At 37.0% G+C, this 13,001-nt stretch overlaps 2 protein-coding genes across 2 annotated transcripts; both read left to right on the top strand.

The window, feature by feature from the left end:
* The first annotated feature begins 3,754 nt into the window (after positions 1–3,754).
* LOC111842483 (parvalbumin-2) lies at positions 3,755–6,462 on the top strand. The gene is made up of 5 exons (XM_023809115.2): positions 3,755–3,909; positions 4,908–4,982; positions 5,315–5,447; positions 5,572–5,681; positions 6,193–6,462. Exons 2-5 carry the CDS (start codon positions 4,922–4,924, stop codon positions 6,216–6,218), a joined length of 330 nt encoding a protein of 109 aa, XP_023664883.1. The 5' UTR covers positions 3,755–3,909; positions 4,908–4,921; the 3' UTR covers positions 6,219–6,462.
* Positions 6,463–10,281: 3,819 nt separating this feature from the next.
* On the top strand, positions 10,282–12,877 carry LOC111842486 (parvalbumin beta-like). Its single transcript, XM_023809118.2, has 5 exons — positions 10,282–10,423; positions 10,978–11,043; positions 11,479–11,611; positions 12,068–12,177; positions 12,356–12,877. Exons 2-5 carry the CDS (start codon positions 10,983–10,985, stop codon positions 12,379–12,381), a joined length of 330 nt encoding a protein of 109 aa, XP_023664886.1. The 5' UTR covers positions 10,282–10,423; positions 10,978–10,982; the 3' UTR covers positions 12,382–12,877.
* Positions 12,878–13,001: the final 124 nt, after the last annotated feature.

Here is a 13,001-nt window from a genome sequence, read left to right as displayed (position 1 = left end):
TCATGTAGGCATCACGTGACCAGGTGGGTTTTCTGTCAGTCGAGAGACACAGACAATAACTAATGAAACGTAAGAATTCTATCACGGGACAGATTTCTGTCCAATTACAGGTCCTCTTCAAGGGGGAATCGCTGATCTCCGAACCATCGCATTCGCTTATCATTGGCCTGATATGCCTTGAGGCACATATTGGCCAATAAAAGAGTGAGACTGGCTCATTGATGAATAAAAGACAACAAGGATTTTGACGAGTTGATTATATCTATATTACTCGTTCAGGAAGCAATGTTTTGTTAAATGCTTTTAAAGAGTTATAAACTGTAATACACTGTACACCGTGTTTATGCTAAGGGATGGTATAATGCTGCATTAATTACTATGTAATTGTTGATGAAGGAGTTCTACGAAGTTAAAACAACCATACCTTTGTAATATATTGTATAATTTTGATGAAGCGCCCTTAAACTGGTTTAACGCCTTTAAATAGTGTTTTCTTAAATGCATCGTCTTTTTCTGTTTCTACAAACAAACTGTTCCAATGAAAATACATACATTTGCAGAATGATTTAAGAACTATTCTATCTAGCACCATGGCAGAAGAATGTCATTGTTATTATTATTATTATTATTAGTGTTGTTACTGTTGTGTTATAATGTCATAATATTGAAATCATAATGTATTTCTTGCCTAAGAATACATAATGCTTTTCATAATGTATTTCTTGCATAAATGTAACCTATATAAAGCAGACAACAGAATCACCTTAATGGTATCCAGGGGTGCTGTAAAGGCAGGGAAATTTGAGATAATTCCATCTTAGAGAGCATGGTTGGTAAAACATCTGAGCTAAACAAATCAATTGGGGCTTCCCTGAATTCCCCAGTTTAGGGATGCCTTTGAAATGAACAATAGTAGCCATTAATTATGTAGGACTGGTGTGGATTTCTACATAAAGTCCCTGATAGGTTTACTAAACTGTGATGGTAAGGCAGTTATTCTTGGAGACGTACGTGCAAACATCTATTGCCCTGCTAATTGTGTCCAGGTAAAGTCAGGTGGTTTAGAGAAGCATCTGTATCTGACAAGACCGCATTGATGATCTTTGACATCAGACAAAAAGGGTGACTTTCACAGCAGATTTATTTTGCCTACGACCAGAGTGTAGAGAAAATATGAGTAATTTTGTTACATTTATAAATAAGTAGATAATTTCAAAGTATCATTCAGTCAATGAGTCACATTGCTATATATCATTTAACACACAAAAGATTTTCATTCAATTCAAGTTTTCATCTCTCTGTTCATGTGACATTTTATTTCCAGGCTGTGCCTTCAAAAATTCTCTGAAGATGCACGTGTGCTGACTGTTGGGGAGACCAAGCGTTTCTCACAGAGGGAGATAAAGATGGTGATGAGAAGAATTGCTGGGAAGGTCTGCAGTCAGAATCCATCACACCAGATAGTACTGCACACATTCATATACAAATGAAAGCATTACAAACTGTCACTGAGAAAATACCAAAGAAATATTCATTACTTCAGAATGAAACAAATGGTTTTATTATTGGATCGGCATTAGGTGGTAAAAATGAAGAACAACATTCAGTCTAAAAACGGTAAACTTACACAATACTCAAATCATTTCTTTTTTCGGTTTCAGAATTCCCATCCCTGGTCCAAGCTTTATGAAGAATTATCACAATATGAAGCAGACTGTCATTTTACCAAAGGATGTCAATTATTTAGTAAATTGATTGATCTACACATTCCAGAATTTAGCTTTATATAATATACATTGCAATATGAACCAGTAAACATGTCTTTAAAGATATTATGCCTACAAACAGTTTTGCTGTTTGTTTTTTGTGGAATGACAGTTATGACATTGTAAAAATTGTTACAAATAGATAAATGCTATAATATTTTAGGGGGTGTTAATTGAGAGAATACTTGTTGCTTTAATTTAATTTTAGCCACCTTTCCATTTTTTTAAGTGAAATGAACACCACTACTGGAAATATATATATAGTGACACATGAAAATGTTCATGCAAACTCATAGCTTTCATATTATAATTCCAGCCCAAATGTTTGCAATATCGCATTAAAATCTGCATTTTTTAAATTGCAGAGTAGCCTTTACACAGAGTTTGCAGCTTTACCTTTACCTTATCACTTATGTATAAATTATGTACAGCTGAACATATTTCATATACTTTTTATTTTATATTGTTATTCGTATCATGCACAGCTGCTCAGAATGACCAGGGTTACATTTCACTACATGTTGTATGTATACAACCGTTTACGAGACGAATAAACCTCTTGAATCTCAACATTTTGGATCCACATTTGCAAGAAACCTATTGCACATATGTCCAACACACGCTTCCTACATCTGTAAAGAATGAAGAAACTGGATTTAATGTAGATCTATAGATAGCACAATACATCCTTTTCATAATACTGATCAAAACCAACGTCATTTTGTGTATTTATGTTCCTGTTTCATTACACGCACTATAAAAGCTGAAAATTAGTCTGTGTTCCTATCACAATAAATAGTCAAGAAACAAGCATTCTGGTAACTACTGTGTGTGTTTTCATGTTTCTCCTCTCCTATTATTAGTTAATTGAGCTATTAATTAAATATGTGACATTGTTTTCGTCATTGGACTATAGTGAAATGCACTGACCAATTAGCATTCTGGAAGTACCTCAGATTGCCTCCGTGTTTTTTTGGTTTAACAGCAAAATTTCTATTTCTGTTGCTAAATTCCCAGATATTTTAATAAATAAGTACAACTCGGAATGTCTGGGTCATATCCTTGTCCCTACATATACAAAGGCTACTGATTAATAAAATGTAAACACACATTTCCAGAAATCATCTAACCTATCAAATTTCAGTACCAGTTTTAGATTAATATTACATTGTCATGAAAACTTCAGAAATAACGATTCATCTTGTCATCGAGGCGTTTAAGTGTGATGGTACGCAGAAATGCCCACAAGTGAAAACTAAACCCTTTGCTCTCATTCTCGGGTGCCCCGTATCCTTATTGGGTTGTCCCCAGAGATCGCTGGCGCAGTAGACTCGATTACTTTTTAAATACTTTCAGCTTGCTCATCTTCTAAAGCTCCTCTGGTTCCCTTCCTCTGCTATACGGCAGTCCTATGTGACAGATGCCTTTATGGAATAAAATTTCCGCCCCTATGGGTTGACTGTGGTACTACCATTAAATAAACGTTTTCTATAACAATTTTTAATACCCGAACTCCAATTCCAAGATAAAACAGTTACACCTGTTTACATCACTGTTTGTTATTGTTTTCATTCGCACGCATACCAGAAATATGAGAAAAATATAATGAAAGTTGTACTCCCCTCAAAAAATTATACACATTCACACACACTAAAATGTACTTCATATACAAGAAACTGCATCAGAACTTTAAAAACCCTTTAACAAATAGAGTTATTCTGTATGAGTTGCACTTTGCAAATCTGATGGTGTTTTCAGCATGGTGGAATTATTATATTATGCTAGGGCATTTAAAATCGTGTGTACAAATTTCCATTGCAAAATAATCACATCACACTATTTTATGAGCATTTTCAGACATTTTGCCCCAAGCACTGCAATTTCAAGTGGGACAGGTCCCCATAAGGCCTCCCTCTAGTGTTTCACATATGGTTTTGATCACCCTCGTGTGCAAAGATAAAAATAGCACAATTTCACAACTGGACACATTTTTTTCGAAACTAATCCTTGCGTATGCATACGATATCCGTTGCAGTTAATTCCTGATGCCGAGCCGGCAGTATATAAAGAGCGCCTGTGCCAGCGGTTCCGAAGCAGCTGCAGTCAGTCTTCTGGTTTTCATTTGCCATCGAGGAGGACAAAGGTGAGTTGCCCATAAGCGAAGGATACGATGGAGGCAGCGCGGCTCCAACAGGTGGACCTTACCGCTTGTAGGACTGGACGAGCTTTAAACTTTTTTTACTCAACACCAGAAGACTTTGCTGGAATATGTTCGCATGCCGGACGAAGGATTTTAAAATCATTTTTATTTTTTGCGTTTGTTTGGACTTCGTCTGAAGCGGAACTATATATTTTATCATCAAATTATATTTAGCTATGCACGCAAAATCTATGAAGGAATCCTGAAATTAAACGGATAATTATGCAAGTGTGCATTTATCTGTGACACTTTGGAGTCATTACTATAGCCTAAATGCAATGTTGTTAAGCTACTGAAGTAATTTTTAAGTAACTAGATTAATTACTGAGAAGCGCAGAAGGCAATGGTGTTTAGCCGCTGGTAATCTCAATAATTATATGAGGTGGGGTTCTATAATCTTCTGGGCCCTTTGGAGTTTTGCACCTGTATACAGGCGAAACAATTAAAGTCGTTAATGGACTTCAGAGTCAATCACGAACCTTTTCTGAACAGCACTGATGAGGTAGCAAACACTTTTACAATATTTCTGAAGAATCATCTTTGCAACTCGTCAGTGATAGCAGTGGACATGGCTATAGCAGACTGAGATCGGTGCAGTTATTTATTTTACTAACGGGGGCCCAACTGCTCGTCAGAGGAGGGGGCGATAATGGCGATGATTGGCCATTTAACGTTTCAATCGATCTATTAAAAATGCAATGACATTTTAAAAAGCAAATGAAATCATTAATCGGATTTGAAAACTGATCCATCAAATGAGCAAGAAGACGGAAGTTAATCCATACTATAAAATGTAGAACTTTATATGAATTTTATTGGTTAACTGGGGAATATAGGCAAGAAATGTTATCATTACATTTATTCTATCTGATTTTTGTAAGCTACTTTTGTAATCATTGTGAGCTACGATTATTATATCATTATAATTTTCTTCTATACAGCTTAACCCAACATAATGGCCTTCGCTGGTATTCTTAAGGAGGAGGATGTGGCTGCTGCCCTTAAGGACTGCGCAGGTAATGTCACAAAATATTCTCCTAAATGAATGAAACGTCGTTTCTTCCTGTCGCCTGTTCTTTTGTGCACGACAAGCAAATTAAATGGAACGCAACTACGTCTTTAAATCTCATTAGCAATTTTAAGAAGTCATTAAGAATGATTTACAACTGAATTACTTTTTGTGTAGATACCCTTTGGTATGTCACAATTCTAATTGCTATCTCAGAAATTCTCAATATTTATATTGAGAATTTCTGAGATAGCAATTACAATATATATATATATATATAATATTGACTGATTTCTTTATGTTAATCTAAACCATAAACACTTTGTGGTTCATTCACAGCCCCTGACTCTTTCAACCACAAGTCCTTCTTTGCTAAAGTTGGCCTGGCAAGCAAGTCTGCTGATGACGTCAAGAAGGCCTTTGCCGTCATTGACCAGGACAAGAGTGGCTTCATTGAGGAGGATGAACTGAAGTAAGGGCAATGTTGACAATACAACTGCATCATAAGCAATTTAGCCCTTCTATGACTGAGTGAAATGAAAGCATTGTCTTTCAAGGCGTAACCTTTTCTCTTTTTTACCAACCACAACAACCAGGCTCTTCCTGCAGAACTTCTCTGCTAGTGCCAGAGCTCTGACTGATGCAGAGACCAAGACCTTCCTTGCCGCCGGAGACAGCGACGGTGATGGCAAGATTGGAGCTGATGGTAAAAACTCAAGTTTTACCATATGATAAAAAGTTTTAAATGTGTTGCTTTAATAACTCAAAGATACGTCTCCTAGAGGTACTTGTTAAATATATAGAGATTTGCTGGTCATAATGTGGATTAACTTTTTCTACTGTTCAGCCAAATGGCTACTTCAATATTAGTTTAAATACTAGAACTTGTGGCCATCGGTGGAAATTAGCAGGACAACATTTTAAACTGGATTTAAGAAAGCACTTCATTACACGGTTTGTAGCTAGGGTATGGAATAATCTTCCTGTTAGTGTAGTGCAAGCTAAAACCTGGGGTTCCTTTAAATCAGAGCTACATAAGATTTTACCAACTCTGAGCTATTAGTTGAATTCTCTCCAAATTAACTTCATGGGCCAAATGGCCTCCTTTCGTTTGTTAATATCTTATGTTCTTAAAAGATTACATGGGTAATATACAATATCTACACGAAAGGGGCCTAAATGTTTTTTTCCCTCTCTCTCTCTTTTGTCTTTCACAGAGTTTGCTGCTATTGTGAAGGCATAAACATCACTTTGAACTCTCCATGGGAACCAGAACTCCTCTACTGAAGACCTCTTGGCTCTTTCAGCTGAACTACCCTGTAGATTTTTTATTTTTTATTTATGAACTACCTAAAGACTGTTCCTTGCTATAGAGCACAAGTACGCTGTCCCTAAAGTATATTTACAGTTATTGTTTCATAGGTGGTTGGTGCAAATATAAAATCTTTTGTGCACTTTGAAGCAGAATAAATATACTTTTGGAGTAATCCCTCTCAGTGCGCTCTTAGCATTTACTTGATACTTTTGCATGGTGGGGAACACATGTCCACTTTAATATCGACATTAAACAGAAAGATTTGCTACATTTCAGATGATCTGGGTCTCAGGCAAAAAAGACAATGCTGTGAATCCTTTTGCAGCTTACGTCTGCGTACAGATCACATTCATTAGATGGTGCTCAAATGAAAATTGAACACCTGCTATGATAATATGCTGGCACGTTGTCTCCCAAGTCTGTGGGAGATGTGCCCAGGGCTGACACATACTGTGGGACAGGGAATTCCAGGACATCCATGGGCTACATTCAAAAGGTTTTCCACCTGGCAGCTCATCCACACTCAACCAAGGCTGTTGGCTGCTGATGGAGATCGGGCTCCGGACTGAGTTTCAGAAGACTATACTGATTTTCGTAAATGAACAACAAAACAATTCTTAGCATCCTTTCAATCTATATTGACACAGTTAGCAAAGAACAACTGAGAATTATTCTCCATTTTGGATAAGAGTCTTCTAAGGTCTGAATATCAGTTATACAGAGCCAGAGTAAACAGACTCTAAAACCTGATTTCATTTGCTAAATACTTTTTCACTGACAAAGAATAGGAAGACAAATCCGAGAGTACAACTGAACTATGCTGTAAACTGTATAAATTGTCTTAAGATTTTCCTTACACAGATCGTTATTGCATCTGTATTGTAAGTAGATTTGCAATGAATCATTATTTAAAGATCTTAATTATAGTGCTTAAATAAGAATATTTGTTGTTCCAGCAATGTATCTTAGGGCATAAAAATGAGGTATAGCTTTATTCAGATTAGTTTTAATGCAGTTTGCCAATAGCCACAAGATTGTTTTGTTATAAAAATTACAATTTAGACGAATATGCAAATGACTAAAACTTACCTTAATCCAAAAACAATTTGAATAGCATAAGATTCTGTTATTTTATGTTCAGGTTGGTTCTCAAGGTTACCAAACATGGCTTCTTCTGACAGTGCACACCTTTTTTTTATTAAAAAAGGAAAATTTCTTCTGCACTATAATCTCACTGATGAGGGGCTTTCAGGCAGACAAGCTGGAAGCTGAGCTCCTTACGCCTGTTTGGGGGCGGGGGGGGGGGGGGGGGGTCACGTTAACTCTGTTATGTTGATTGCATAAGCACTTCCGCCTGGCCCCCATCCTCTAACTCCCCCCCACCCCCACCCACCCGCCTCACTGTAGTGTGTAAAGACAGTAACCAGCCTGGCAGACATAGTAGAGATATCTTGTGTCTTGTGTACATGCCAAGAACTGGAATCCATTTAGCATAAAATAACAACAAAGGGCATTATAATTTAATATTGATTTTGAAACTTTTGTTTACACATTCTAAATATGCACAATTGCAATTAAAGACATCGTTAAACTCAAATCAAAAGAGTTAAAGTGTCATATTTTGTTAAATATCCATCATGCAGTCACTTATACAGTAGAGGGTTGACTGGAACCTGTCCTAGGACACGGACACTGGACACAAGGCGGGGGAAACACCTGGAAGGGATGCCTGTCCATCACTTACAGTAGCATCATTCACACGCGCACACAATGCATAATAAACTGTGCGCAATGTAGACTCTAATTCACGAAACGATCTTTGCAGGAAAATATACGACGATTATATCTAGTCTACGGTAACGATAACCATTACATAAAACCGATAAACACTATAACGCCCTTCAAAAAGAATTTCATATTCAGCGTTGTGTCCTTGTTGAAGAAGGATAACTAAGATTGATGGCTCCCCAACTATTTTCCCCAAGGGCCAAATTCTATCAGCAACACAAAACCGTCTAAAAATATGCCAATCGGGGGATTATAAAATTTGGCTGTCCAATCAGCACCTTGATATGCCACACCTGTGAGGTGGGATGGATTATCTCGGCAAAGGAGAAGTGCTCAGTAACACAGATTTAGACAGATTTGTGAACAATATTTGACAGTAATGGGTCTTTTGTGTATGTAGAAAATGTTTCAGATCTTTGAGTTCAACTCATGCAAAATGGGAGCAAAACCGAAAGTGTTATATTTTTGTTTAGTGTAGTAATCCAGTTGGTGACCACTGCTCTGATTACTTAATATTTCACATAAGTACATTATTCAACCGCAGCGAGCAGAGATAGCACCTGCAGCGATGCATGGGAAATCTCTTCACTCTGCGCTGAATTCCACGGCTTGGGAAAAAACGGAGAGGCAGATGGGAGTGCTGCCCCCTGCCGTCCACTTTCTTTGCCAGCGGATGTATTGGCTGCTGACGCGCTGGGTTTTTCAGGGCAACGATCCCTCCTCCTATCGCTACGTCCCTCAAGATTGATGTTTGAAGAGTTTATTGTTGCGTTGGGATCAAATTAAATGTAGCTCTGATTTTATTAGCCACATCGAAGAGTAGTTCAAAAATCCGTCAGGTAAACATAATTTTTTAATGCATTTCGGAAATATTACACTACTAATAATGAATTAGACTTTTATGCATAACTGTCTTTCACATCATAAAACAACCGCTGCTGCTTAGCCTTCCAAAATTAACACTTTTCCTATTTCCTTTGTTCCTAAATGTCCAACATTTTGAGCAACACAACTCCACTTTATGTTGCTGAATGGTACTCACTGCAAGCACGGCATGCAGAAAGCGTTTTCTTCATAAAAGATATCATCACATTAAATTTTCATTATCACATGATTTTACAACGAATTATTTGGGTTTAACGTGGTAGCCTAAAAGTAACTTTTGCAACAATTAAAGGATTCTACAGACTAACTCAAGACATAGGGGCGCGATATGTATATTATTTTACTTAAACAAGATCATAACATAAGGATGTCAGTCTTAGGCTATGACAGCACTCAGTGATGATGAAGGAAGTGTTAGTTTTAATAGCCTTCCTAAAAAGTAACAGACAAAGTCGTAATGGAGTATACCAAAATAAAGTAAACCATTCACTGCTACCAGTTTGCATTTCTAAGTTTATGCACTGTTCATAAGAGCTGCGCATCATAAAAGTGTCAGTTTCCACCTTGGACTTTGAGAACAGGGAGTCAAGTAATCAGCATTTTGCCGAAACACATTTCCCTAAATCAATGAACAGCTTGAGCATATTTACATCAATAACCAGTTTCGAGTTACACACTGCCTGTTTTCGTTGTCCCTTAACAAACAGAATTTTGCAATCCTTTCCCCATCCTGATGATGGTTGAATATCTATAGCTGATAAATCATAATCACAAATAATCACAGTCAATATTAAGATAACACCCAATGTATCTAACAGAACACACGCATATATATAGTTTGCTTTCATTCGGTACATGTACACAATTAAAATGCGTGCGCAGCATTCGGCTTTAATGGCGAAGAAACTATTCTGTGAAAAGTAGGCTGATCCTTTGCTTTAATTTGATCACTCACCGACTCATTTAACGGAAAAACAAACGTGGGTAGAAAATGAACAGAGTTCAGATGGACTAAGTAACCCGTTAACGTTTGTATCAGACGTGAAAATTGATTGACAATCAGGACTGTTCGATGGGTTTTTGCGTTTAATCTTTGAAGCGTAGTCAATGCGAATTACCTTACCGCAAGTTAGACTACAGGGGCTTCTCTCAACGCTTTCTGTCGTATGAAAATCTGTAACGCAAACAGCTGCCGTTTCATCTATATCAGCAACTTGTATTATTAGCATTGAAGGATATTAAGGACTTTTTCAAAGAGCCACCTTTTATGCATCTTCATTTATGTAGATATAAATAGATCAGTCACACTACTGGACACATTTTTCAACCAACCGCTTTGCATCTGGTGTCTATTACATTATGCCTCATTCGGGTCCGTATATAAGGTCGACAGCGCGAACTGTAAGATCACTGCAGTTAGATTCATCTTTTTGAATCCATCCTAGCTTCATCCAACAAAGGTGAGTTTTCCTTACAGAAGACAAAACTTTGAAACAAGCCTGCGATCCACTATAGTTTTGCAGTGATTTTTTTACAAGGACTTTTAATTGTTCTGCAATGTAGCAACACAAGAAGACAACCAGCTAAAAACGAACTTATGTTCTATACTCTTCTCTAATAATTTGTGGCTTTGGACTATCCAGGAGAACAGAGATGGATATAAGTTGCCAGTGAAGTAATTTTTCACCGATTCTGGATTCTACTGCGTTCTGATACGCAGTCAGCAGGAGATCTGGAATATAAATATTAAATTAGGCGAATAATATGATTCATTATTGATATTAAGTTGTCTACAAGAGGAAAATGTATTCCCTTGCTTCTGAATATAATGACTGAGACTGGGATCAGCTGGGGTCAAGTAAATGTAACTGAGCCTTGTATAAGGTTTCATTGTGGAAAGATCTCCACAATTATATAGGTTACATACAGAGGTCTGAGAAACAAATCAGTTCTGACATTATATGATATGATTTTTAAACTCAAATTAACTTGATAATCTTATTCTTCCTTACAGCTAAAATGGCATTTGCTGGTATTCTGAATGATGCTGATATCACTGCAGCACTGCAGGCTTGCCAAGGTAATATGACCAAAGGCTAGATTACTGCACAAAATTGCAAGCCAAGGGGTGTAACAAGACTGCTAATAACAGTGATTAACGACATCAATCCCAATATTAAACACAATTGAGTGTAAATATATGTTTTTAACTTGTGAAACATGTAACTCATAATACTGCAATAGAATGATAATGTTTGCTGTAATACATTTGGCAGTATAAATAAGGATTACCTCATTCGGTCTGTCTACAGTTTACTCACAAAAATACTCTGACAGTAATAAAGCTTTGGTACACTTTTGTGCGTACACTATTACTGATTCATAGGTGGACATACACTATTACTGATTCATAGGTGGACATACACTATTACTGATTAATAGGTGGACACATGCATTATGTGACAATGTGAATTTTTCTTTGATCATGACAGTAATATAAATATGTGCTTTTCAGCTGCTGACAGTTTCAGCCACAAGGCCTTCTTTGAAAAGGTCGGCCTGAGCGGCAAGTCTGCCGATGACGTCAAGAAGGCCTTTGCTGTCATTGATCAGGACAAGAGTGGCTTCATTGAGGAGGATGAACTGAAGTAAGGGTCATACTTCATGAACTTAGGAGCAATGTTAAATACTCACACACAGGACAACAAAACAGAAAGGAGGAATATGGATTTCAATAATAAGCATGCTCTATATATTCTATAATTAATGTATAATTTATATATAATGTATGTAATGTATGTCCAACTTATGCATATTCCCTTCCCTCCACCTCGCCTGTCCCCCAAAGTTTCAGTGTTCACATGATCTGGTGAAAGCACCACTCTCTTTCATTTATGCATGTGCCTGAACATTGTGCTAATGATTGAATTGAACTGAATTTTATTGAATTGAATTGAACTGAATTTTATTGAATTGAATTGAACTGAATTTTATTGAATTGAATTGAACTGAAGTGAATCGAATTTGATTGAAACCAAACACTGGCAGATGCGTCTTCCAGGAACTTGGCTATCCTTTTAAGAGTTTCTCTGCTTTCCTTCCAGACTGTTCCTACAGAACTTCTCTGCCGGTGCCAGAGTGCTCACTGACACGGAGACCAAGACCTTCCTTAAAGCTGGGGACACTGATGGCGACGGCAAGATTGGAATTGATGGTAAGACAATTAATGCTCCTTTAAACTGTTGCTTTTGAAAAATTTCTACACATGATGCAAATAATTGGATGGAATCTTTAACATTTATAGATGTTCGCCTGTTTATTATTTGTCTGTTTGATCTTAACCACCATTACCTGATGTATTAACCTGGGTATTCCTGTCATCGTTTTTTCAGAGTTCACTGCCTTGGTTAAGTCATAAATAAGAACTGACCAACACCTAATGCCTTGAAGGAACAACATTGCCTAAGACCTCCCCTTTCATCTACATATGAATATAAATATGAATTTTTATACATTTGTCTGTGAGATGCCTATGGTTTCCTTCCATGCAACACTCTGTCCAAAGTAAAGATTGTAAATGTAATGCGGTTATGTCCCATGTCTTAAATATGAATATTGCTTTCTGCAAAATCTATGATGCACTTTTCAGGAATGGACAATAAGAAAACAACAAGTATTCTTTTGCAATTCATCGTGTTCCTGTAATCATTTTATTTGTACATTCATGTTAAGAATCAGTTATATATAAGTAGATGTTTGATGTATAAGTATCTTTACACATGGACATATGATCAGTGTTGTCACCATGTAACAAATAATGGTAATTATATTAAAGAACCATCTTATAAGACTTAAAATATTTTAACAATATTGCCTCCAAGTGGTTCATCTAATAAAGACAGACGTACAGCCCACATTGTGAGTTTTAAAACAAACGTCAGACTCGGAATCTGAGATCTTTACCGCAGCAGTCTGCTGGCTTGGGCAGGTGGGGTGTCTCAGCTGTCTGCTGCAGAGTGCAGCACCGAGACCTTTCAG

This window comes from Paramormyrops kingsleyae, chromosome 5 (assembly GCF_048594095.1).
Source record: "Paramormyrops kingsleyae isolate MSU_618 chromosome 5, PKINGS_0.4, whole genome shotgun sequence".
Lineage (NCBI taxonomy): Eukaryota > Metazoa > Chordata > Actinopteri > Osteoglossiformes > Mormyridae > Paramormyrops > Paramormyrops kingsleyae.
Note: the sequence above shows the minus strand (reverse complement) of the source record. Positions and strands in the feature narration are given on the sequence as shown.

Bases quoted from the DNA above. Each gene is read 5' to 3' on its own strand.
- LOC111842483 (XM_023809115.2), top strand. From the start codon at position 4,922: ATGGCCTTCGCTGGTATTCTTAAGGAGGAGGATGTGGCTGCTGCCCTT. The intron at 5,448-5,571 runs GTAAGGGCAATG...CACAACAACCAG, and splicing joins ATTGAGGAGGATGAACTGAA to GCTCTTCCTGCAGAACTTCT. The intron at 5,682-6,192 runs GTAAAAACTCAA...TGTCTTTCACAG, and splicing joins TGGCAAGATTGGAGCTGATG to AGTTTGCTGCTATTGTGAAG.
- LOC111842486 (XM_023809118.2), top strand. From the start codon at position 10,983: ATGGCATTTGCTGGTATTCTGAATGATGCTGATATCACTGCAGCACTG. The intron at 11,044-11,478 runs GTAATATGACCA...TGTGCTTTTCAG, and splicing joins AGCACTGCAGGCTTGCCAAG to CTGCTGACAGTTTCAGCCAC. The intron at 12,178-12,355 runs GTAAGACAATTA...TCGTTTTTTCAG, and splicing joins CGGCAAGATTGGAATTGATG to AGTTCACTGCCTTGGTTAAG.